Source organism: Sus scrofa, chromosome 7, assembly GCF_054392235.1.
Source record: "Sus scrofa isolate SSC_HxYL_T2T_F1_AM1 chromosome 7, Sscrofa_HxYL_maternal_Yorkshire_Landrace_v2.0, whole genome shotgun sequence".
Taxonomy (NCBI): Eukaryota; Metazoa; Chordata; class Mammalia; order Artiodactyla; family Suidae; genus Sus; species Sus scrofa.
In genome coordinates, this window is record NC_139389.1 from 84,078,535 (window position 1) to 84,104,208 (window position 25,674).

The 25,674-nt window shown below is 53.4% G+C and overlaps 1 protein-coding gene and 1 long non-coding RNA gene across 12 annotated transcripts in view; one reads left to right on the forward strand and one right to left on the reverse strand.

The window, feature by feature from the left end:
• Positions 1 to 2,347: 2,347 nt before the first annotated feature.
• Positions 2,348 to 25,674, forward strand: part of ZFHX2 (zinc finger homeobox 2) — a 31,022-nt gene continuing 7,695 nt past the window's right edge. For 2 of the 11 annotated variants that reach the window (XM_084969192.1, XM_084969185.1), the window contains exons 1-6: positions 2,348 to 2,777; positions 19,067 to 21,147; positions 21,338 to 21,855; positions 22,431 to 22,671; positions 24,242 to 24,316; positions 24,776 to 24,834. In XM_084969192.1, coding sequence (XP_084825318.1) covers positions 19,116 to 21,147; positions 21,338 to 21,855; positions 22,431 to 22,671; positions 24,242 to 24,316; positions 24,776 to 24,834 — 2,925 coding nt within the window. In that variant the 5' untranslated portion in view covers positions 2,348 to 2,777; positions 19,067 to 19,115. Of the gene's footprint in view, positions 2,778 to 3,052; positions 3,189 to 15,461; positions 16,201 to 16,714; positions 16,856 to 19,066; positions 21,148 to 21,337; positions 21,856 to 22,430; positions 22,672 to 24,241; positions 24,317 to 24,775; positions 24,847 to 25,674 lie in introns of those variants that run through there. The other 9 variants (XM_084969183.1, XM_021099232.2, XM_021099229.2 and 6 more) reach the window with 9 other exon arrangements.
• LOC146401700 (uncharacterized) overlaps positions 5,706 to 25,674 on the reverse strand; it is a 34,786-nt gene continuing 14,817 nt past the window's right edge. Inside the window, exon 3 of the long non-coding RNA XR_014810811.1 lies at positions 5,706 to 5,881. This is a non-coding gene — a long non-coding RNA (uncharacterized LOC146401700). The remainder of the gene's footprint in view (positions 5,882 to 25,674) is intronic.

Consider the following 25,674-nt stretch of genomic DNA (forward strand, 5'->3'; position numbering starts at 1 on the left):
GAAATGAAGGAGCGGGTTGGAAAAGGCCTTGAGTGCCCAACTGAGGAGTTTGTCATTGAGTTTCCAGTTGCTACTGAGCAGGCTTTGTCAGGAATAGAAATATTCATGTTCACTTAAAACACAGGTTAAGGATCTGTCGTAGTCACTGCAGCAGCTAAGGTTGCTGCTGTGGAGTAGTTTGATCTCTGGCCTGGGAATTTACACATATCATGGGGCAGAGAGAAGTAAATTTAGAAAATAAAAACACTGGAAGACCTGAAAATGGCCCTTCGACTGCTTTGGGAGACAAAATAGAGAAGGCTAAGGAGTTCCCTGGTGGTCTAGTGATTAGGATTTGGGGCTTTCACCACTGCAGCCTGGTTTCAATTCCTGGTTTGGGAGGACCAGGCTGCTTACTCCCATATCAAGCTGCTTACCACCGCCCCCCACCGGTTCCAAAAAATAGAAAAGACTCCTTCTCCTTACTCCTTACTGGGACTATGGTTACCTGGAAGCATCAACTGTATGTCTGACTCTTGGGTAAGGTAGTTTGAGGAGGAACAGCAGCAGCTCTTGTCAACTCCTGGGCTCCCTCTTATGATGAGTGAGAAGTGCTAGGGTGGGCACCTGCCCTCCCCAGTATGTTTCTAGAAACATGTGACCTGTGGGAGGTACTGTGGGGAGGACACCAGTTTATAGACATGGCATCTTCAACTTAGAGTGTCTTGGATGCATACCCCCCCACACCCCACCCTATGATGGGCACCAATGGGCAGGGAGGGGAGCAACCTCAGCCCCTAATTCCTTTTGCTGGTCTGCTTGTCATCTGTACTTTGCTTTTCGGTTTTGTTGCTCAGGGGAAGACGTAATCTCTCCCCCCCCCCCCCCCCCGCCCAGAGTTATAAGGTCCAATCCAGTGGGGCTGAGGCGTAAGTTTAAGGAAAAGAAAAGACCAGACTCTAAAGCTGGATAGACCTGGAGTTGACAACTCCCATCTTCACTTTATTGGTGTTGGGCAATGGGCAAGCTACTTCGCCTCCTTAAACCTGTTTTCTCTTTGGTAAAATATGGGCTGTTTCACAGTTAAGTGTGAGGGGTCAAGGACAAACTGTCACACCACAGAGATTCAAAATGTTAGTTTCTTTCTCCTTTTTTCCTGTGAACTCCCCAAGATATTTTTCTTTTAAGGGAATTAGGCTATAGCAGCCAGTGTGGGCTCTGGAATGAAACCATTAAGAGTGGCTCAGCAGGTTAAGAGCCGGACTAGTATCCATGAGGATGCCGGTTCTACCCCTGGCCTCACTCAGGGGGTTAAGGATCCAGCACTGCCGCGAGCTACAGTGTAGTTCAAGGACAAGCCTCGGATCTGGTGTTGCTGTGGCACAGGCTGGCAGCTGCAGCTCCAATTCCACCCCTAACCTGGGAACCTCCATATGCCATAGGTGTGGTCCCAAAAAAGAAAGAAAAATATTTTTGAATCCTGGGAATTCCCTGGTGGCCTAGCAGTTACAGACTGGGCATTGTCACTGCCGCACTGCTGCAGCTTGGGTCACTACTGTGGTACAGGCTTGATCCCAGAATCTAGCAGCCACATGCCACAGACACAGCCAAAAAAAATTTTTTTTTTGAAATCTGGCATGAATGATGTTCACTTATTGGCTTTGTGACCTTGGGGCAATTAGTTAGCTTGTTTGTGTCCTGGTTTCATCAACTGTAGAAGTAGATTAAGTAAGTTTATATATGCAAAAGTGCCTGGAACTGTGCTTATGCACTCAATACATTTTAGCAGTTATCATTATTAGAATACAGGAAAGCTTATGAGGTGATAAGATGAGAATGGGGAGCCAGAACCTCCCCTCCCTCTCCCCCAACTCTGGGTACTATGGTGCCAGCTCCAAGCCAGTGCCACCAAGAAGGGCAGGATCCTTTAACACTTTCCCATCTTCTCCTCCTTTTGCCTACAGCAGTCATGTGTTTTGTTATTTTGCTTTAAATCAGTTCCATAACGAGACTTGGCTTCTACCAGCTTCCCAGAGCCATCAGAGGCCTCTCTCTATTTTTCCCACTCTTTTTTTGCCTTGTTAGTTCCCCTTCCTTCCTGTTAGGTGCTAGAATCTTATCCTCCATAGCAATTATTCTGAGTCCCTAGGAGCTTCAATCTCCTCCAAGCACTGACAGAGTCGAGCAGGTGGCCAGGACTGCTGGCCTACCTTACTTCAGGCCTCAGGTCCCTCACACGGTCCACGAAGGCATGCGGACACCACGCTCTAGGGCGGTGGGCGGGCAGGAGCCAAGTGACTACAACTCCCGGCATACACCGCGGCGGGTGGGCCGCTGCACCTGCTCAGTGGGGCCGCCCCGGGCGCCTGGGTATTGATTATTCCATTGTGTGGGACGCCTCGTCTCCAGCCAGTGAATGAGGCGGAGGAGTGAGGGCGAGGAGGAGGAGGAGGAGGGCGAGGAGGAGGAGGAAAAGGAGGAGGAGGAGGCAGGGAGCGAGCGAGTGCCCAGGGTGAATCAATGGAAACCCCCTCACGAAGCCGGGAAAACACTTCAGCCGCAGCCAAATAGCATTGATTATTTTCCTTCACTTCCCTCACCGCCGTGAATTTATTTATTTATTTTTTTCCTTCTCCGTCCCCGACGCCCCGGAGTGAGCGCTGGAGGGAGGGAGGAGGAGGGGAAAAAAAGGAATCAACACATCGGAGAAGTCCCTTCCAAGAGCCACCCCCTCCCCTCCCCGCCTCGCGCTGCTCGGCGGCCGCGGTTCGACTCCCGTCCCTGCTTCCAGCTGAGGTGTAAGTGCATCGATTTCCGATGCTGCTGGGTTGGTTTTTTTTTCTCCTCTCCCTCTCTCTCTTCTTCTCTTCCTTGCTCTTTGGAAGCTTGAGACGGAGGGGAGAGGAGGCGCTCGGAGACTGCCGCTGGAGGGCACGGAGAGGGACGGGAAGGGGCTGGGGGAGGGGACCCAGACAGACGGACAGACTGAGAGCCTGAGCAGGAGGGACCGGGGTGTGGGAGGGAAGGAGAAGGCCTGCGGGCGGGAATGGGGGCAAGAGAGAGATGCCGGGGAGGAGGCAGAGACTGGGAAGGGAAAGGCATCGAGGCTGGACCAGGAGCCAGCCAAATAGACTGAGAGTAACGCGAGCCTAGACGGACTGCGCCGAGCCGTGCGGGGAGCTGGGGTCCCGGAGGGAAGGGGAGGCCGGGTGAGTGAGGGGGGCTTGGAGCTGTCAGCCTTGAGGGGCCTGGGTCTCGGCGGCCCCCCGCCGGCCGCAGGATGGGGGAGGAACCGCGGCTAGCGGGCGGGCTGATGGATGGGCAAAGCGCGCTGTGGGGGTGGAAGGATGGGAGGGGACGTGGATACCCTTAACCTTCGATCTTAGGTTTTGCCTGAAGTTGAGTTTTTTGTTGGGGTGTTGGTTTTGTTGTTGTTGTTTGCTTGTTTTTTGTTTTGTTTTGTTTTGTTTTGTTTTTTTCGAAAGGTTCAAGTAGTAGGTGAGGGGAGGCCACTGCTCTACTTCTATTCAAGGTGAAGTGTGTCTCTCCTGGCTCCCCAACTCTCCATCCGCTCTTGTCTGCCCCTCTCTCTGAATAGCCCTGTCATTGAACACTGGACCACGCATCTTGCTTCGCCTGTTGCCCTGCTGACCTCTGTCCCTGTGTCCCTACTTCTGGATTTTGCCATTCTTCACCTCATTCATTTTCCCCATCTGTCCGTGTGTCACTGTCTTTGGATGTGACTTCCTATCCAGGTGATCCTTTCCCCTTGTGTCTCTGTCACTATGTGTCACACCTTGGCTGCCCAACTGTTCTACCCATCTAGGACTCCATGCCCTTTCCTTCAAGGTCTGAACGAATATTTCTGGCCTTTGCAGGTTGCTTTGGAGTTTGCTTATCAGTCATGACTGATGACTGTGGTAGTTACTGGTCAGGGGCCTAGAAGAGTGGAGGGATGGAGCAGCTGTGTCCCCCAAGGACTCCAGTGCCCTTTCAGCATGGCCAAGTTGGCCTTCTCTTCTGTCTTACACCCAGGAAGCTTTGGAACTTCCAAGCATTGTTGGCTGCCCCCTTAGCCATGTGCCTGTGCCTCCCGTCAGGACCCCACCTCTGATGTCTTGTGTGTCACCTGCGTCTCCAGGAGCTTCCCACCACAAACCTCTTCCCTGCCCTCACTTTACCATTGTATGGTTTTTCACTCCCCATTTTGTTTCACTCCCTTTATTCCCCCTCCCTATCTCCCATGATTCCCCTTTACCTATTCTTCATCTTCATCCCCATAATCTGTCTTCTTCCTGCCTTTTCCCCTTGCTCACCCTAAGTTTCTTATATTCCTTATCCTCTCACCCCACATTTTAACCACAGCAGCAAAAGGTACCAGAGAGCAAAGGGGCTGGGAGAGGTGGGGAGTGTGGTTTGTGAAGGCACATAAACAGGCCAAGAAATCAATTTAATGGGCTTTCGGGGGCATATAACCCCTTCATCAGTCAGGGCCATTATGCTCATTTACTGTCAACTTTGATTTTGTAAGGGGATATTCCTTGGGACTCTGAGCTCCACCCTGCTTGGTTGCCCCTTATCTCTCAGTTCATTCTAGATGTCAGTGGCTTTTTCTCTACTTTCTAATTCATCTTTTTCCTGGGTCCCTGCTCTTATCAGATTGGGATTCAGCATGATTCTTTACAAAGAAGTTTTCGTTAGTGTGACAGAAGCTATCTTATATGCAAGGGGCCAGGTGTATTCAGCCTAAAGAATGGGAAAGGTGGATAAGGAGTCTCGAGCATTTACCTTGTTTTAAGCCAATCATTGTTTTTCTAGACTGCAGGAGCTTGAAGGGTATAAGGAAGAGGTAGAAGTGGGCAAAAGATGGAAGATTTCGGAGATGAAGAGAGTGACAGAAAGGAAGGGGAGGCAGTAAACGCAGGGGGTAGAGAAATGCGTGATGCGAGGGCTGTGCAAAGGAAGGGGAGAGGATCCATGCAGAATAGGGGGCAGGGGAGGAACCAAAGAGGGATTAATGGAAAATCAGGAGAATAAGATAAAACCTGAATTAATAGTGACACAGAGGAAAGAGGGAGAGAAAGGCTAGAATATTTCTGAAAAGGAAGGTCAACAGAGAAAGCAATATGAAATGAATACAGTGGTAACATGGGGAGGGAGTAACCGAAGAACTGGATGAGGTGGGGAAAGAGCATGGTACAAAGAAGGGAGATGGAAGGCAGAGGGAGGAGTGCCGAAGCCGATCAGAGCTGCACAGAGCTTGGTAGGGGGAAAGAGGAGAGGATGAGGTATCAAAGAAAACAAATGCCTCTGGTGTGAGGAGGACACAGCATGATGGATGCAAAGAGAGCACTGCAGGAGGGGCGATTTGGAAAGAAAAAGGCAAAGCAGACACACTACTGGGCGAAGCCCCAAAAGAGCGAGATGCCAAAGATGAGAGAGCGGGCAGGGATATCTGGTGAACAGAAGGAGAGGTTTGGTTCATTCCCCCAGCCAGACCCCTCACTGCCCCACCAAAGGCCTTTGCATTTCATTCCCAAGCCAGGGCAACGTGAGCAAAGAGATGAAAAAGTAGAATTCCCATTTACTTTAGCCGATAGGAACTTGAATCTTTCTAGCCCCCTGAGCACCAAAGACCTCAAGCCTCTGATGTCATAAATTGCTGGTGTTGCCTTGGCAACCTGACAGGGTTCCTCCCTCCATGATGTCAGAGCAGCCGGTGTTACCTTAAGACCCACAGAGGAACAACTTGCTGCTTTGCTGGAGAGCTGTACGCACATGGGGCTGGGGCCGGAGTCACATCTGTGGGATTCCTGGGTCTGGTAACTTGACCTTGCCTCCCTGGAGCTGTTCTTAGTTCTGAATGAAGTCTTGTTTGTGAACGCCTGAGGTTCAGGCAAGCCTGCAAGAGCCAGAGAAAGGGACCTCAAGAGACAGGGGGCATTGAGGACAGGATGGTAGGACTGAAAAGCAGGCAAAGGAAGAGCTGGAAATGGCAGTTGCAGAATGCGAAAGGAGAAGGGCTTTGTGAGCAGAGAGGACAGTTACTGAAAATGTGAGATGCACCTCCTCCCTTTGCGCTTAGGAATGGAGAGCTTAGGAATGGAGACCGGAAGCTGGAAATGCAGATTAGAGGGGATCTCAGCTGCGGCAGAGAAAAGGGAAGGGTTCTGGAATGCCAGAGGGCATGGTGGAATGGGGCTGTGGGGAAGGGAGGAAAAGGAGAACTCCGAGGGAAGCTGTCAGTGAGAGACCCAGGGTTAGTCCTGACGGCCAGGGAACCGCATAAGGGCTGCATCTTTCTAGTTTCCGATTATTTTCCAGCACCTCACCCAGTGTCTGCCACACAAAGGATGCTTAATATCTATTGATCAGATGTCGAATTAATAGAGAGGGGCTCGGGGAGAGTGTTGCCCACCTTCCTTTGACCCCACCCCTCAGGCCTGGCTGGTAAATGGACAGGTTGGGAAAGCAGGCACACATGAGCAGCTGTGAGATCTGAGGCCGAGGGAGGAAAGGCTGGGTTAGGGGCACCCTTGGAGGCAGCCAGGGCTGACTCTACAGGTTGATCTGGGGTGTCTTTGCAGAGATAACGGGGTGGGGGGGGGACATGAATGAACAGTCTTAGGAGCCCAAGAGGAAGATACGGAGGAGGGTAGAGAAAGGAGGTGGTTTCCAGAAAAGGCTGAGTGTTGTTTCCAAAGACAGAGTCAGCAGATTTGAATTGGGAGTAGCACTCCTACCCCACTCCATTCCCACTCATGAAACCACAAGTGAATCTGACACACACACACACACACACACACACACACACACACACACACACACCTCCCGCGCACACACACAGGTTAACAAAGAATTCATAAATCAATACCCATCCTAAACACCCTGTCCTAATGCAGACAGTTCCAAGGAAGTCAGCATTGGCTAACTGGGCCAAAAGGCAGAAGGAGGCACAGAGTTGGATGTAAGAAACCCCGTGAGCGATGGCCTTGACATCTGACTGCGTGTTGCATTGTTAGAGTCTCGGGGTATAAAGGAAATGAGGGAGAGGTAGGAGATGCAGAGCTCATCACAACTCGGAATGAGATTTGGAGAGAGAGGGAAAGAGAGGTCTAAGTACACAGAAGCCATAGAGGAGAAAAATGCCCCCAGTCTGGAATTATAACTTGTTCCTGTGATGAAGAGTCAAAAAGCCCCTGTGTGGATCGATGAATCTAGGAAAGAAGCCCTGGAAGAGAGGGAGTGCACCGGGAGCCCTGGGGGAGAGTCTGGCTATAATAAGAAAGGCCAGGACAGCTGGAGAAGGGGCTGGTGGGCGGAGGCCTGCAGGGAGGACAGTGGCGGCTGGATGCAGTGTCAGCCGCCGCCATGGACTTGGGCAGCTCATATTTTGCAGCAGGCGACAGGCTGTCGACACGGCGGTCCTTTACCTCACCGTTAGAAACTCATTTCATTGATTTTTCCATCTTTCTTCTCTGGCTTCTCAGTCATCCCACCACTCACTTTTCCAGAGCCCCTTGCCTCTCTGAGGAAAGCCCCAGGGGACCGCTTGCCCACTCCTCCTCTACCCCAGGCTGGGAAGACTTGGGGTGAAGGATTCAGAGGTGCCTCTCAGCACCCTGAGGTAATCCCATTGGCTCTTAGTGTCCCCCTCTTGCAGGCACTTGTGCGGAGACAGGGCCTCTGTGTCCAGGTGTTTAGGGTGCCCAGTTAAGGGGTGATAGGGCTGAGATCCATCTGCTCTTCATACTACTGCCCTGCGGGCTGCACATACCTAGAAGAAGATAACTTTTCTTAATTCTTTCCAAGACAGCTCGGCACCCTTCAATATTCAAAGTCAAATGAGCTCCCACTGTGGTGCAGTGGGTTAAGGATCTGGTGTTGTCTCTTGCAGCGGCTCCAGTCACTCCTGAGGCTCGGGTTCAATCCCCGGCCTGGCATAGTGGGTTAAGGATCCAGCATTGCTGCAGCATGGGTCACAGCTGCAGCTCGGATTTAGTCCCTGCCCCTGAACTTATATATGCTATGGGTGTGCCCCTCCTGCCAAAAAAATGAGAGAACAGGGACTGCCTTTGTATTGGGGCAGAAATGTGGCATTGAAGCTAAGGTTCCAGGCTTGGGATCACAGCAGGGCCACCCACTGAACCGGTGCTGGCACAGGGGCCTGTGCAATTAGAAGGCTACGCAGAAGTAGCAAGCGCCCCCTGTGGAGGGAAGAGGGCGTACATATGCAGCTTCTGGTCCTGTGTAGCGTGTTGCTGTGCAGAGCTGTGGGCAGAGGTGGGTAAAGAAATGCTCACTCCACATGTGGACATTTCCCTGATGCCTCCTCCAGTCGCAGCCAGCTACCCTCGATCTGTCCCTTTGGGGCTGGGAGTGGGCTAAAGGTCAAGAGTCAATTGCCAGTCATTTGGCTTCTCAGTGACGGAGGGACAGGAGTGTTAGATTGTGTTTCCCTAAGGAACTGATGGGCTAAACGCCGTTTCCATCCTCAAGTTTTTCCTTCCTGTTTTGGTGATGATCCTGGCACCGCCCACCCCCACCCCACCCCCAAGTCTCAAGCCCAAGGCCCATCCTACTTTTCCTCTGGCCTTGGGAAAATTGTTTCACTTGGTCTAGCATGCCTCAGGTCTCCAGATGTCTAAGCCTAGATTCTGCTGCTTCCTTTGAGTGGTGTGTGCCTAGCACCCCATGGCAGTTATCTTCCTTACTATCCAGCCAATTCCATATTCTGTATCACTTTTCCTGCTTGGACCACAAACTCCTCCTGCCTCCCATCCCCACCAGCTTCATCAGGCTACGTGGTTTTCAAAACCTAGAGATAGATTCTAATGCTCTGGGAAGGGAGTGTGCTTGAGGTTAGGAAGAGGGAAGACCAGGGACGGCCAAGACACGGGTTCCAGGATGGCTGGGGCTGGGAGGACGCGGGGTGGGGGGTGGGGGGGACGGAAACCAGCTGAATCGGACGAGAAGGAGGGAGGGAGTCAGAGGTAAAAACCATGTGACTTCGAGCCGGCCGAGAGCCCGAGAGAAGGCCACAATTTGAATGAAAAAGGAAGGAGGGCGGGAGGCAGAGGCAGAGACTGCGGGAACTAAGAAACGGAAGAGAAAACCCGGGAGCCTGACCCCCTGCAGAGAAATGAAGGAGGGAGGCCGAGCGGTGGCGGGAGAGGCTCGAGGCGGAAAAGGCCGGCGGCCGGCTCAGCCTCCTTGTCAGTCCTGAGTTCAAGCCGTGCCGGCTTTGACCCTTGTGGGAGGAACTGAAGTGGCAAATTAACGACGATAATGAAGTCACTGCTCCTTGTTTGTCTTTGCTGGTTTCCCCTTGAGATTTGTCCTTTGGCCAGACGGGGCACCGTGGGGGAGGGGAGGGCCGGCAGCAGGCAAGGGCGGGGGAGGGGTGCGGAGCAGAGGCCGGGGCGGTGCAGTCGCGGGGGACCGACGCACCCGGGGAAGGAAGAGGGAGGGTGATGGGTGAAGGGAAGAGGAAGCCAGGGAAGGGGAGAGAGGCGCCGAAGGACGAGGAGGGAAAAGAACAATGGGGAACGGGAGAGGGAAGCCTGGAAGGAGGAGCAGAGTAGCAGGAAGGAGTGCAGCGGCGGCACAGGGAGATGGCGAGCTGGAGGGAAGGAACGTGGCCGGGGCTGCGGGCGCTGCAGCTGGCGGGGCCGGGGGCGGGGCCTCATCTCCATCTCTAATGGCTGTGAAATGAGGTTAGCTCCATTAGAGGCGGTGAGAGTGTAACGAGATCACACTCATTAGGGCTGGGCCATCCCAGTAATTACCACCACCCAAACACGCCCGCGCCAGCCAGGCCACCGAGCACAAACAGGCACGCGGCAGCACACCCGCACAGGACACCCCGCTGTTGACCTGGAAGCCCAGGACCCTTGCGGGTATCACCCAGAGCCTCCGAGAGCTCCTTCCGCAACCCCGAGAGGTGCTGGGGCAGGGCTACACCCAGACCCTCAGCCACACACACGATCAAAGAGCAATAAACATGCACGTACACCCCCACTCTGGGAATAAGACACGTGGATGAGCAATTATCGTTTCCATTTATTGATCACATACAAAGTGCCAGTCTCAATAATGATCGTCTCAGTAGGCACAGCTCCATGAGGAACTATGCCCCATTCTATTCATGAAGAAACAAGCTTGAAGCAATCCACCCGAGGACATTTACATAATAGGGAACAGAACTAGAATTTGATTCCAGGTCTGTCTGACCTTAAAGGCTATGTTTTAAAGAAATACCACACTTTTTTCTGAAGTTCATATGCTGTTATGAATACACATGTATAGACTTTCAGCTTTCAGAGAGGTTATCACAAATGAATATACATATCCTCAGTCGAATAACTCAATCAGCAGTACCTATCTCCACCCCACACCCAAGCACACACACTTACACGGAGTGGCCAGGGCCCCTGCATAGACTACAGTGTGAATAGCGCCCCCTGGAGCTGCATAAAGCAATGGCCTGTTCTGGCCCATCTTACACTAAAAAACCAGTTGGGAGAAGGTCGTTGAAAACCTTCAAACTTAGAGGATAGCATGACAGCACATATGCTCAAAGCAACACACAAAAGGGCAGACTAACACTCAAACTCTGAGATCTCGGGAGTTCTCGTCGTGGTTCAGAAGAGACAAATCTGACTGGTATCCATGAGGACACGGCTTCGATTCCCAGCCTCTCTCAGGGGGCTAAGGCTCTGGCATTGCCATGAGCTGTGGTGCGGGTCGCAGACACAGCTCGGATCTGGCGTGGCTGTGGCTGTGGTGTAGCTTGGCAGCTACAGCTCTGATTCGAACCCTAGCCTGGGAACCTCCATATGCTGTGGGTGTGGCCCTAAGAGACAGGGAAAAAAAAAACCCAAACCCTCTAAGATCTCATTCAAAATGCTTACAGCCAGAGCTCAGAAGCTTGCAAATTAACTCAAGAGCAGAGTGCTGGAGTCAGGCTACCTGAGGCCAGTCTCAACTCTACTTTTCCAAGTGTGAGACCATGAAAAATTATATAACCCATCTAAGTCTGTTTCCATGTTTGTAAAAATGGGAATGAGTATATCTATTTCGTCAGATCATAGTGGAGGGTAAGTTAAGGTGATGCTTCCAGGGGGCTCAGCATGGTGCCTGGCACAGGGCAAACATTTAAAGTTGTTATTCTTATCATGATTATTAGTTGTTTTAATAGTATTTAGATGGAGTCATTACCATCACAAGGGTTCATGCAGAATCGAAAACTAGAGGGATTTATTTATATACACAGCCACTTATAATGGTATTCTTCCAAATAATTCCAGAAGAATTGCAGGTCATACTTTTAAGGCTCAGGGAGATCAAAGGTCTTCTACAGAGGTCCCTCATGCCAGCATCAGATTGGATCCTGAATCTAAATTCAAGGGCACGACTCCCTGTCCCTTACTCCCAAGTGCCCATACAGAAGAAGGGTTCAGAGCTGACTTGATGTGGTCATCTAAACTGGGTCTCCAGTGCACCTACAAGGTCACATAGCCCCATGCTGCAGTCCTAACGCTGGCGGCATCATCGAGGGAGATGCATTGGCAAGAGGCTCACTCTTCTCCAGGACATCCTCTCCTCCAGCAGCAGACACGCTGCAGCACATCTCAACAAAGCCCCACAAATGTGGATGGATGTTCCTTTCTGGTTGTGGTTTTAATCCACATCTTCCCTTGTAGCTCTGTCTTCTCCCTCCCCACCCCCATCTTTTACCTCTCAGCCTCTCCTTTGTCGTCACACCCCACCCAGTTCTCTCCTGCCCACTTTAAGCAGCTTTCAAAGTGGAAGACACAGCCTCCTTGCTCCATCCCTCTCACTGGGGATAGGCCCCCTGCCCAATCCGATGCCAAAGTTGAGAGATTACATATTTATACATATAGATCAAGATCCAGCTCCTGCCTCTTTCCTACCTCTCCCTCTCCCCCCCTTCCTCTCTCCCCTTCCCTGCCTTGGCTGTGTCTTCACCCACATGAAACTCCTGTTCCTGCCTGTCTCATTCTCTGCCATTCTCATTTTCTCTCTTTTGTGCAAAACTTCTCTTGCACAGAGTAAGCTCCCCCTAAATGTTGGAGGTAGGGGGGAGGTCTAAGAGAGATGGTAGAATTAAAATGGAGGAAGAGGAGTACCTTTTTCTGTTTCTTTTTTCAATATAGAAGGTAAGATTTAGAGACAGAGAAAGTGATAGTTTTAATGCAAGGAGAGGTCATAGCGGTTTTGAGCCAAAAGCTTCCAAGCTCTGCTCCAGGACAATGGGGTGTCTCTAGACACAGCAATCAAGAGGGCCTGGTGAGAAATGAACTCTGCTGCCAAGCCAACTAAATTTAAATCGTGCCCATGGAAGAACTTGCCCTCAGTTGAAAAGGGCATCGATGAGAGGGTGAGTCTAGGTCAAGAAGAAGCAAGGCACAAGAAAAGCATCAGCCTACCTGCGCACATCTTCGCTCTCAGGGTAGGGGTGGGGAGCCGAGAGAAGGGAAGGAACCAACCTGATGGACACTAGGATGTGCACTTTTCACGTTACCTGCGCAAGTTTTCACAACCGCCCGGTCAGGACAGCATTGTGGAGCTGTGTGATCTTGTAGGCACCCTGGAGAGACCCAGGCTTGGAAGACCACACTCTGAACCCTGCGTATAAGCACTCGGAAGCGAGTGCGATGGAGTTCCCAGATGAGAAGACAGACTGCTAAGTAACTTAACCGGAGTTGCACGGGTTGTGTAGGGGGAGCCAGGACTGACCCTGGGTCTGTGTGAGCCCATAGCCCATGTTCTTCTACTGCCTTAGGAAAGAAATCTCATCTGGTTAGACTCATTTGCTGTTGGTACCAACCGAGCCCTGTGACATGGGCACGCACCCTCCATCTTTCCTGCCTCTCTGTGGCTAACCTCTTGAAAGCAACAGGCTGAGACCAAAAGGAGAGAAAGACAGGGTAAAGTGAGTGTGGAAGAGGACAGGCTGGTGGCAGGGATTTCAGAGAGAAAAAAAAGAGAAAAGAAAAGTTTCCAAAAATGGGTTTCAGAGAAAGAGAACAGGTGGGACAATTGGAAAAGTGAAAGGCAAAAATGTCTGGAGAGCTCCAAGGTGGAAATCACTGTATGCAAATTATAAGCAAATGTGCCAGTGCCCTCTGGCCAGTTTTGCTGGGAAAGACTTTGCCCTGTCATTGGGTTTGGGGAAAGAAAAGAAAAAAAAAAAAAAGAAGGGAGAAAGAGTTTTGTTTTTGTTTAAAGGAGGGGAGCCTGAAGAAGAAAGGCAGTCTGAGCCCTGGCAGGGCTGTCCTCTCCTGGGTGATGCTCTCTCCGTGACCACTAGGGAGCAGTCGTGTCGCTTTTCTGCTCAGGCTCCTCAGGAGTTGGGAGGAGGCTCCAGCCTAGGGGAGCCCTGGTCTTGCTGGGGCTCCTGCTCCAGAGGGAGCACCCATGGCCAGCTCTGCCTCCAGTTCTACTGGCCAACCTGAGCCCACGCCCTGGCACCTCCTCGGTGAAAGGCACATTCTTTCTTCCCTCGGGCCTCACTTTCCTCTGTCCTTCTTTTGCCCTTGTCCCTCTGGCTCCTGTGATTCTTGGGTTCTTAAACGGTCTCACTTGTTCTGAGACTTGTGTGTTCTGTCTTGTGTGCTCTCAGAGCCTGCTTTTGCAGCTTTCCACTGCACATCCAGCCCTTTCTGTCCTTCTCATAACATCTTAGTATCTCTCTGGGTCCTGCTGTATATCCTGAAGCCTCCTGGTTCCCTGGCTTCTTCCTGTTCTAAGTATGGTGTATCTGCCCCTTGAATAGGGAGCCCATATCAAGAACAAGGAAGTTTTGAAATCCCCTAGTGGCTCAGCGGGTTAAGGATCCAGTGTTGTCACTGCTGTGGCTCAGATTGCGGCTGTGGTGTGGGTCTGATCCCTGGTTCAGGAATTTCTGGCATGAATGGCCAAAAAAAAGAACTAGGGATTCTTGTCCAACTATTTACAGGGTGCCTTTCTGCCCATTTCTCGAAGAATACTGCAGTTCAGGGGTTATGTTGTTGGGGCAGCAAGGCCCTAGCTGAACTTTTCTTTTTCTTTTTTTTTAATGATTTTCATTTTTTCCATTATAGCTGGTTTAAAGTGTTCTGTCAATTTCTTTCTTTCCTCTTTTTTTTTTTTTAATGGTTGAACCCATAGTATATGGAAGGTCCCAGGCCAAGTACTGAATCCAAGCTGCAGCTGCAGCATCACCGGATCCTTTAACTCACGGTGTCAGGCCAGGGATCGAACCTAAACCTCCTCAGCGACCTGAGCCGCTGCAGTCAGATTGAAGAACCCCCACTAGCTGAACTTTGAAAGCAGCCATGCCATCCTTTCCCTCTCACCTTGAGGAATAACCAGGGACCTGGGTCTGGACAGAGGAAGAGAGCAATACCACCCCCCCCACCCCCGCTCCGCCCCATCTCCCTGTTTGCTCAGAGCTAGCTCTCTCTGGCTTCCCCTTTCTCCTCACCCTGGGTGGGAAGGAAGCATTAGGGAGGGAGATGGACTGAAGGGGCAGGAAGGGAGCTCCAGAGACAGAAGGCCATTTTGGAGCTGGAAGATCCATCCTAGGGTGGCTACCCCCTCAGAACTCTCCACCCTCCCCGGCTCCAGGCCTGCCTCCTCCCATCCCCCTCAGTGGCAGCCGCCTTGTAATTTAAAGCTCTCTCTGTCGCCTCTAATGTGATCCTCTCGTTTTATTGACTCTCTCTGCCGTCTGTGGCGCCCCTTCACATCAATCTCCGCTCTAATCACACCGCCGCCACTGCCTGCTCTGTCTCCCCTAACCCCTCTCCTCCAGGGCCCCCGGCCCTGCCTCTAGCCAGGTCATTCCTTGTGACTGTCCCTCCACCTCATCAGCCCTCCTCCTCCGTCCCTCGGCGGCGCCACACGCCGGAAGGTCAGGGCCCTTGAGGGCTCACCTTCTCCCTTTTCCCACTTCTAAGATGTGCCCTGAGGGAGAGATGTCCTTAAGGAAAGCCCGGAGCTAAAGGAGGAATGGCAGAAGTCTGGGGGAGGACGGGACTCTGGACCTGGAGGTGGTGGGGTGACTTTTAGGTCATTTGGTTCTGCATCGTCTCTAGAAAGACATGAAAACTGAGGTCAAGGTAGGAAGGGCAAAGATTCAGAGAGGGACGGAAGATAAGCTTAGGTGGAGGAAAATGGAAGGAGGGGCAAAAGTGAAAAAATAATTGCTGCGGTTAAAGGTTTGTAATAAATAGTGGGTGATGGGAGCAGCACGGAGCAGAAGGGGGAGGGGAGTTGGTGGCGGTGGGGGGGGGGCAGATCTTCGCCGAGGCTGAGATAAATTTGCAATTGAAATTCTTTCCTGTAGAGGAGGGGGGCGATGGGGAAGAGATTTGCAATTTTAAACAGCTGCAGACCTACCCTCCCTGCGCCCCTCCAGGTCTCACCCATTGGCTAGCCCAAAGCTAAGCTCCTTTGGTTTCCAGCTAGGAATCAGCTGTGTCTTTTCCCAGTCCTCGGAAGCAAACGCTTTGGAGGGGGGATTTGCGGCTTAGGTCTTCCCAGCCCTTCTCTGAAGTTTGATCTGGAGTTGTGAGTCGGGAGCCGGGGAGAAGGTGCTGGTGGATGTGAGGTGGGCCTGCGGGGAGAGAGCACCCACCCCACGGGTTCAGCCCTCAGTGTCAGGGCCCAGGAAAGGCCGCTTTCACCCAGTCTCGGCTCTTCCTACCAGGTGAGCCCCATCATGGGGGTGACAGTAGAATGTCAGACCCTCACAGTCCAGAGCACTTATCCTCCCCAGGGTTCTGTAGGAGGAATACCTTTATCCCATGACTTCAGGGCTTCCGCTTTCGGGTTTCCTCACCCCCCTCTAATTCCTTTACTTCCCTGTTAGTTCTCTCAACAACCCCCGGCCCCACCCCGCCCCCCTTTGCCCAGGTGCTGATTTGCATCCTCATTAGCATGAGGGCCCAGCCCCTCGGGCTGCTCCTTAATGGCTCCTACTTGGACTTCACGCCTGGCTGCCCCCTCCCCACGAGGAGGAGGGAGTGGAATTGGAGGCCTGCAGGCTGAGTGGGGCCAGACCAAGGAACCCATTCCAAATCCAGGCATCTGAAGGCGCGGGTTCGAGGTAGCTCAAGCAGGAAGAGGCCACACCACTTCTGGAAGCACTCAGGCCCGAGTGCTAAAGGTTTACATCACTGGGTATCTGCGATAGTAAGAACTGAAGAGGAGGTAGGCTACCTGGGGCACTGGCAGAAGTGTGGGATGGTGAGGCAGGGGGAAGTGGTGAGTTTGAGGTGGGGCACCAAGATTAAAAAGTTGGGAATGGCATGGGAGGCTTCGTAATTCTAGTCAGCTGGAGGGAGTTCTGGGATCCTGATTTCTGGATTTTGGAGGTTCATGTGGCCTGGACTGTGACTAAGGGGCAGTCCAGGTGGATGGAGGTGCCCAGGCCACAGCTTTGGGGTCCAGCTCTGTGCCTCCTAAGTCCTTTTCTCCTTTCACTACCTTGGAGCTGTGTGACCATCAGCAGCTCATTCGGCCTGTTTCTACCTCACCCATCAGATAAGCTGCTTGTGAGATTAAATGAGATAATTGATTAAAGCATTTAACACAATGCCAGGACCATGGTATATGTACCTTAATAGCTATTAGTAATATTATTACACTTTTTTTTTTTTTTTTTAATCTCTGGGGAGGAGGAGGCGGCTAATCTCATACAAGCTGTTGTCTTTCAACTGGCCAGGAGGCTCCCACCTGTAACCAGAGATGGATCTGGAAGGCATCTGAGAGTAGCATGGTGCCTGCAAGCCAAAGGAAATTCACTACGGCCTCTCTGGCAAGAAGACCTGATTTAGGGAAATTACCTCTCCAGGGTGTGGAAAATGTGAGGTTCTTTCCCAGAGTTTCTCTCTCTCTCTCTCTCCCTCTCTCTCGGCTGCCCCATTGCATGTGGAAGTTCCCAGGCCAGGGATCAGACCTGAGCCTCAGTTTCAACTTATGCTACAGCTGCAGCAAGGCCAGCTCTTTGACCCACTGTGCTGGGCTGGGGCTCAAACCTACATTTTGGCACTGCAGAGACACCGCAGATCCTGCTGAGCCACAGCAGGAACTGCTCCCAGAGTTTATTTATTCAACAGACGTGTATAGATATGTGGCAGGCATCTGTCTCTGTACCAGTGACAGAGCAACCAATAAGGCAGAGTCCCTGCTCTCATGTAACTTACCTTGTAGAAGGGAGAAATAAGGAAGCCAAGAAATACCAGGTTATGACAAATCTCTAAAGAACTCCCCTCCCCCTGAAGCTGTGTTAGTGTCTGTAGAGAGAGGAGGCCTTTTGGAAGAGGTGCTGTTTAAGCAGCCACCTGAGTGACCAGGAGCCCACCAGGCAGAAGACTGAGGGAAGAGCATTCCAGCACAGTAAACAGCTTGGGCAAGTGGCTAAGGTGGGAATGAACTTGGTGTGTCTGAGGAACCGAGAAGGCCAGTGGGCTGGAGTTAGCCAGCCAGGTGGCGCAGAGAGTATTAAAGATGTGGGGCGGGGGAGTTCCCCATGTGGCTCAGCGGGTTATGAGCCTGACTAGCATCCAGGAGGATGTGGGTGTGATCCCTCGCCTCACTCAGTGGGTTGAGAATCTGGTGCTGCTGTGGCTGTGGCATAGGCGATTCGACCCCTAGCTTGGAAAGTTCCATATGCCATGGATGTGGCCCTAAAAAAGCAAAAAAAAAAAAATGTCTGCAGTAAGCAGGTACCAGATGAGATAGGCCTTTTTTTTTTTTTTAATTCCTGCCTTGCCAGAAGCCTCTTTTCTCCCTGGGGCTTTTTTTGTCTTTTTAGGGCCACACCCGCAGCATATGGAGGTTCCCAGGCTAGGGGTCAAATCAGAGCTGTAGCTGCCGGCTTACACCATGGCCACAGCAACGCAGGATTCGAGCCACATCTGCGACCTACACCACAGCTCACGGCGATGCCAGATCCTTCCAGGGACCTGCATCCTCATGGATGCTAGTCAGATTCGTTTCCGCTGAGCCACAATGGCAACTCCAGATAGGCCTTTTTGTAGATCAGGGAGTAGAGTTTGGATTTTATTCACGGTGTAGTAAAAATCATCGGGTTCTAAGCAGAACATAGTATGCTTTACATTTTGAAAGGTGATTCTTTTATGACGCCTGAATTTGCTTTAAAACAATACAGGAAAACAGGAGGTAGGTGAGGATATAGATAAAAAACAAAATCGGCCATGAGTTTGGAGACTTCTGAAGCTGGATGATGAGTATAGACTGGTCCCTTATATCCTTTGGTCTCTGTTTATGTATGTTTGGCATTTTTTATGACTGAGAATTAAATGAAAGATTATTCTAGGGGGGAGAAGGAAACAGAGCCCAAGGTGGAGAATCCCTTGCACTAGTTCAGGAAAGAGATGGTAATGGCTGGGCCAGGGCGGTGCTGACAGAGATGAGGACAGGTGGAGGAATGCGACGCTCACAGAGGATGCTGTTGAATTGCCTATGGGTAGGGGCAAGAGGAAACTTCTAGGTTTTTAGCCTAAGCAACCGGATACATGGTGGTACCAAGTTCTGAGGTGGGAAAGATGGGAAAGAAGGGGTTCTGGGGAGAAAAAGAGTTCTGATTTTGGGCTGGTTAGTTTGAAGACTGTTTTTTGTTTTTGTTTTTTTGGGGTTTGGTTTTTTTTTTTTTTTTTTTTTTTTTGTCGTTTCATCCTTTTAGGACCGAACCCGTGGCATATGGAGGTTCCCAGGCTAGGGGTCTAATTGGAGCTGTAGCCACCAGCCTACACCACAGCCACAGCAACTCTGGATCTGAGCCACATCTGCGACCTACACCACAGCTCATGGCAACGCCGGATCCTTAACCCACTGAGCGAGGCCAGGGATCGAACCTGCAAGTTCATGGTTCCTAGTCAGGTTCATTTCTGCTGCGCTACGATGGGAACTCCTGAAGACTGTTATTAGAGACTAATGAAGCTTCAAGTTGGCAAATGGGAAGAGGGTGGGGCTGGAGTATCCAGAGAATCCACGCCTGACCAGCTACCCCCTGTGCCGCCTCACAGCGCCGCTCTCTCTGTCTCTCCCGCAGGGTCCTGGCTGTCACGCTGAAATGAACCCCCAGCTCTCCTCCGTCTGCCATGGCCACCCTTAACTCATCCTCTACTGCTTGCGCCACCCCCTCCCCTGGGCACGATGCCCTGTCCCCGCCTCTGGACGCCTCCCCCCCCAGCACCCCCTCTGATCCTGTCACCAAAGATCCCCCTGCTGCCCCCTCCACCTCTGAGAGCATGAGGTCCTCAGAGCCAGGGGGGCAGCCCCTGGAGTCAGGCTGTGGCCTCATCCCACCAAAGGAGATAGGGGAGCCCCAAGAAGAGCCTGGCTGTGGTGGCTTCCTGCCAAAGGACCTGGGGGTGGAAGAGGACAGGGAGCAGGAGGAGGAAGGAGGAGGACTCCCTCCTGTGGACCTAAGCGACCACTTATTCTTCACAGCTGGTGGTGAGGCCTGCCTAGTGGCCAGGCTGTCCCTGCCGGGGGGCAGTGAACTCCCATTACCAAAGGGCTTCCCCTGGGGTGAGGCAGGTGTCAAGGAAGAGCCCAGCCTGCCCCTCCGTGCCCACCCACCCCCTGCACACCTCACTGCCCTTCACATCCAACATGGCTTTGACCCAATCCAAGGCTTTAGCTCTTCTGACCAAATTCTGTCCCACGATACCTCAGTGCCATCTCCGGCCACCTGTGAGGGAAGGGATGGAGCCTTCTGGAGCTACCAGCTGGCTCCAAACCCACCCGGAGATCCCAAAGATGGCCCCATGGGGAGCAGGGGAGGAGACCCCAGGGCACGCTTCTGGCTCTGCCTCCTGTGCCGCCTGGGTTTCGGCAGCCCCCAGGCCTTTGTGGGTCACACAGAGTCTCATGGGGTAAAGCTAACCGCTGCTCAACACCAGGGCCTGCTGGGCAACCCAGCCATGCTCTGGGAGGGGGGCGAGGGTTGCATGGCCCTCCTAAGCTTTCTGGAACCAAAAGCACCTGCTCGCTCCCTTGACAACAGCAGCACCGTGAACATGGAGGCCAGTGCAGCCCAGACTGAGGATGGCCCCCCTGCGGCCGAAGCCCTGGCCCCCGTCCTGCCCGTGGAAGAAGTCATGGCTCTCAGCCCACCCTCCCCCTCAACCACCCCAGCCACCTGGAACCCCAGCCCAACCCAAGCCAAAGAATTGCCAATGGCGGCCGGCGAGGCGGGGGCAGATTGGTTCCCCGAGGGGCACGAAGAGGATGGAGGGCTCTGCACCCCACTCAACCAAAGCTCACCCACCTCCAAGGAGGGGGGCACTCTCCCTGCCCCAGGGGGCTCCCCCGAAGACCCCAGCGACCCGCCCCAGCCCTACCGCTTAGCGGACGACTACACCCCAGTCCCTGCAGCCTTCCAAGGCCTCAGCCTGTCCAGCCACATGTCGCTGCTGCACTCGCGCAACTCCTGCAAGACTCTCAAGTGTCCCAAGTGCAACTGGCATTACAAGTACCAGCAGACCCTGGATGTTCATATGCGGGAGAAGCACCCCGAGAGCAACAGTCACTGTAGCTACTGCAGTGCCGGGGGCGCCCACCCCCGCCTAGCCCGGGGGGAGAGCTACAACTGCGGCTACAAGCCCTACCGCTGCGATGTCTGCAACTATTCCACTACCACCAAGGGCAACCTCAGCATCCATATGCAGTCCGACAAGCACCTGGCCAACCTACAGGGCTTCCAGGCAGGGCCTGGGGGGCAGGGGAGCCCCCCAGAGGCAGCGCTCCCACCCTCCACAGGGGACAAGGAGCCCAAGGCCAAATCGAGCTGGCAGTGCAAGGTGTGCAGCTACGAGACCAACATCTCCCGCAACCTGCGCATCCACATGACCTCTGAGAAGCACATGCAGAATGTGCTCATGCTGCACCAGGGGCTGCCGCTGGGCCTGCCGCCGGGGCTGGTGGCGCCGGGTGCCCCTACCCCAGCAGGGGCTGCCCCCACCACCCCCCCTGAACTCTTCCAGTACTTCGGATCCCAGGCTCTAGGGCAGCCTCAGGCTCCCTTGCCCGGCCCTGGGCTGAGGCCAGATAAGCCCCTGGAAGCCCAGCTGCTTCTCAATGGCTTCCATCACCTCGGAGCACCTGCCCGCAAGTTCCCCACACCTGGTAAGCTCCCCAGGCACTCTCCTCCTCTCCCTTCCCCAGGGCCAACCTTTTCCCTGCTTTCTCCTGAGGGCCAGCCCCCCACTTAGGTAACCCCACTCCCTCAGCACCCACCCACTCCTCCCATTCCCACCCAGCAAGCCGACCCTGCCCCATTCCTTCCTGGGACTGCTAACCTATCTCTGTCCCCTAGCCCCTGGCAGCCCCTCCCCGGATGCCCACCTGCCTCAAAGTCAGCTCCTGGGCTCCTTGTCCGACGGGCTGCCCACCTCGCCGCCCCCAGATGACAACCCATCCCTGAAGGTGTTCCGCTGCCTCGTGTGCCAGGCCTTCAGCACGGACAGCCTGGAGCTGCTGCTCTACCACTGCAGTGTGGGCAGGAGCCTCCCGGAGGCCGAGTGGAAGGAGGTGGCCGGTGACACCCACCGCTGCAAGCTCTGCTGCTATGGCACCCAGCTCAAGGCCAACTTCCAACTCCACCTCAAGACCGACAAACATGCTCAGAAGTACCAGCTGGCGGCCCACCTGAGGGAGGGGGGTGGGGTCACGGGCACCCCCTCCCCAGTGCCCCTGGGAGATGGGGCTCCTTATGGGTCTGTCCCCCCACTGCACCTGCGCTGCAACATCTGTGACTTTGAGTCCAACAGCAAGGAGAAGATGCAGCTGCACGCCCGGGGTGCAGCCCATGAAGAAAACAGCCAGATCTATAAGGTGAGTGTGGGGTAGGGAAGGTCTGGGATTCAGAGGGCACAGCACGGAGACTCTTGGGGAAGAGAAGAGATGGGACTGGGAGTGGAGCGAGGCGATGCAGAGTGGGAAAGTGAGGCAAGATCCCCGGGGTTGGGGGCAGAACTGGACAAAGAAGGCGAGGGCACCAGGGTAAAAGCTATTTGGAGCCCAACATGGAGAAAGAGACCAAAGGATGGGTGGACTCTGACCAGTGACTCCAGCAGTTTATTCAGCTTTTCTGGTGTTTGCAGCCAGGGGAGGGTTCTCTGTCTGCTCAGTCCATCTTGTCACCAGAAGTTCAAGAGGACGGAACCAAATTCCATTCAAATACTAGGAGGGGGTCCAGGGTTGGAAGGAAGAGAAGGAGATGGGGGAGAAAAGGTAGTCACACTCAGGTGGCCAAAGGAAGGAAGAGGAGGCTGCAAGGGGGAGGAAGGGAGAGGGGAAGGGTTGCTGCCAGTCAGGCTCCCCTGGGGGCGGGGGATGGCAAAGGAGTCCCCTGAGATCTGGGAGTGTCTGTCCTTCTGGGCCTGAGCAGCCTCTTTCTGTGCTTCCAGTTTCTGCTGGAGATGGAGGGGGCGGTGGCGGGGGTGGAGCTGGGGCTGTTCCGCTGTCTGCTGTGCGCCTGGGAGACGCCCTCCCGCCTGGCTGTGCTGCAGCACCTGCGCGCACCTGCCCACCGTGACGCCCAAGCCCAGCGGCGCCTGCAGCTGCTACAGAGCGGCCCGGCGGCCGACGAGGGGCTCTCAGCTCTTCAGAGCATCCTGAGCTTCAGCCATGGGCAGCTCCGGACTCCCGGTGAGGAAGAGGGGACTGGAAAGGAAGGGCTGGGCTGGGAGGGCGCCTAGGGCAGGAGCTGGGGGCAGAGGAGAAAGTGGCAGGGGACCAGGTCTGCGCAGTGCAGAGCAGGTGGAAAGGCTCTGGGAAGAGGTGTGAAATCTGGCTTTCAGGAACCTTGGGGCAGCTGAGGGAAGTGGGGAATGAGAGGCTCTTGGAGGGAGGAGACAGAGAAGGGTAGGGATTTTGTGGGTGGAGAAAGAGCAGGAAGGGACATCAGGAGGAACCGCCCAGTGATTCAGAGTAGTGACTGTGCTAATAATGCTGGGGGTGGGAGGGTGGCAGGAGCTTGTCAGGGAGAAGAGGGAAAAAAAAAAAAAAACAGAAAAAAAGGATAAAATCCCCTCTGTGCCAGGCCACGCCATGCCATATCAGAAGTAAACGAAGGAGCTGGGGGCATCAGGAAGCCCTTGAGCTCCCCAGCCTCTTCCTGTCTCCTAGGAGGTCTTCAGCCCAAGGGATGGGCTTAGGGTCCCCCTTAGGCAGCTGAGGTTGTGCCAGAGAGACCAGGTCAGCTCACCAGGCACCAATGATGCAGAGTGCTGAAGAGCCTGGAAGGGGCTGTGAGAGGTGGGCACAGGCGTCTGGGCTTCACTGAGGCCGGTGGTGGGTGAGGTGAGGGCACGGGCAGCAGGAACCAGGAACAGGCAGCATTGACTGGTGCTAATTGAATTGCCAATACACTGGCTGGAGTTAAGTGCCGGAGGGGCCCAGATCAATAGCTAACGATTCTGGCGCAGGGCTGAATGGAGTTAAGGAACTTTAACACTTTAATTAGGCCGCCACCGAAAATAAATTCCTACACATCTGTCAATTCTTGCTTGAGTGGTAATCTCCTCTCCCAGCTAGACCGGCCGCCTCCCGCTCACCGCAGCTGCTTCCTTCCAACCTCGCCTTCCCTCCTCGGTGCCCCTCACTCTGCATTTCTGGGCTCCCTGCTTCCAGGATCAGTCAAGACAGGGAGCTGATCTTGGACCTGCTTCTGTCACCCAATGCTGTCACCCAATGCTGGTCTTCTGTCACCCAATGCTGTTTTCTCATCTTTAAATGATGGGGGCTAGACATGCAGAGATGATTTGTTAGCCCGACTACTTCTAACACTGTCACTGTAATTTCCCCCTCACGCTCTGTACTTTTTTAACTTTTCAGGGGTGCACCCACAGCATATGGAAGTTCCCAGGCTAGGGGTCTAATGGGAGCTACAGCTGCCAGCCACAGCAACGCAGGATCCGAGCCGCATCTGCGACCTATACCACACCTCACAGCAAGGCTGGATCCTTAACATACTAAGCGAGGCTAGGGATCGAACCCACATCCTCATTGATCCTAGTGGGTTCGTTGATGGCTGAGCCACTAAGGGAACTCCACCCTCTCTACTTCTTTTGGCAGCTTTTTGTCCTCTCCTGCCTATTGATTCCTCTATCCGTTTTCTCCTTCACTGCCGGGCTGCTTGTCCTGCTTCCTCTGCCCTGTGTCCTCCCTTCCTTGATGCTTCATCCTTTTAAACTGACTCTCCCCTCATTCTACACAGGGAAGGCTCCTGTCACCCCCTTAGCTGAGCCACCAACCCCTGAGAAAGATGCCCAGAATAAGATGGAACAATTGGGTGAGTGGCTTATCTGGGGCGTTTTTCCTCCATCCCTTCCCCCCCCACCCCGCCTCCCCCTATCCTCATACATTCTGAGATGCTCATGGGACTTTGTGGTAATCCAGACGCCGAGCAAGGCCTCCTGTGCAGAAGGAGCTAAAGAGATCAAAAGAAAGGGCTCATCAGAGGGAAGGGAGGTGGAACCACAGAAAGCTGGGTGCTTCTACCCTCTGTGAGGACCCAAACCCGGCCATCCCGCCAAGCTGGGGTCAGCCCTGCTCGGCTCCCCTCCCTGGAATGTGTTCGGTTCCACACTTTCCTGCTCTTTCTCCCTCTCCCCAGAGCCCATCCCCTTCCAAGGAAGCACTCAGCTACAAATCAGGTCATCCTGAGGGCTGGGGGGGGGGGGCGGGGGGGTGTGTCTGTGAAAGGGAGGGCTGTGGGAGGGAGTCTCTTAATCTCTCCTTTCATCTTCAGCTTCTGAAGAGGCAGAGAACAAAACTGGCCCTCCTGGAGACAGTGCCAACCAGACCACGGTCAGGACTGGGGTAACTGGGAAGACCTGGGGTAGAGGGTCTAATTTTAGTGAGATTCTAAAGTCTCATGTTCTAAAGGATGAACTTCTAATTAGTAGGGCTCGACAGACAAGAAATTTCAGACCAGATCTAATTTTGTCATGATTGTGCCTTATGTCACTCTGAATACAACATTGCAGAAACTGTACCTAAGTCTAGGTACAGATGTGAGCAGCTGCTGAGGGATGGGGCACAGAGGGAGATGATGGGAAGGGATGGCGGGAATTTGAAGGAAAGGTGAAGACAGAAAATGTATTGAGGGGAAGACTGGAAGTGGTTGGAGGGAGGTGGGAGGAAGTGAAGAAATGAGAAAGGCAAAAAAAACACAACACGAGCTGCTGCCCTGCTCTTTATTCCTCTGGGAGCAGCAAGACAACTGGACGTGAAGTTCATCTCCTGCAGAGCCCTGAGCCTGGGGGGGAACTGCCCTCACACCTCCTTCCTGAGGGCAGAGGAACTGACCCAGGGATCCACACAGATAGCAAGCTTGGCAAGTCTCTGAGTCTCCAGGACTCAGGTCTCTGCCTGACCTGGGTTTGGCTCTGCAGCCTAAAAAGGCTGATTCTGAGGCGGTTCCCAGCTTTTTTTTTTTTTTTTTTTTTTTTTTTTAGGGCTGCACCCACAGCATATGGAGGTTCCCAGTCTAGGGGTCAAATTGAAGCAACAGCCATAGCCATGCCAGATCCAAGCTGCACCTGCGATGTACACCACAGCTCGCGGCAACGCTGGATCCTTAACCTACTAAGCAAGGCCAGGGATTGAACCCACAACCTCATGGTTCCTCGTTGGATTCATTTCCTC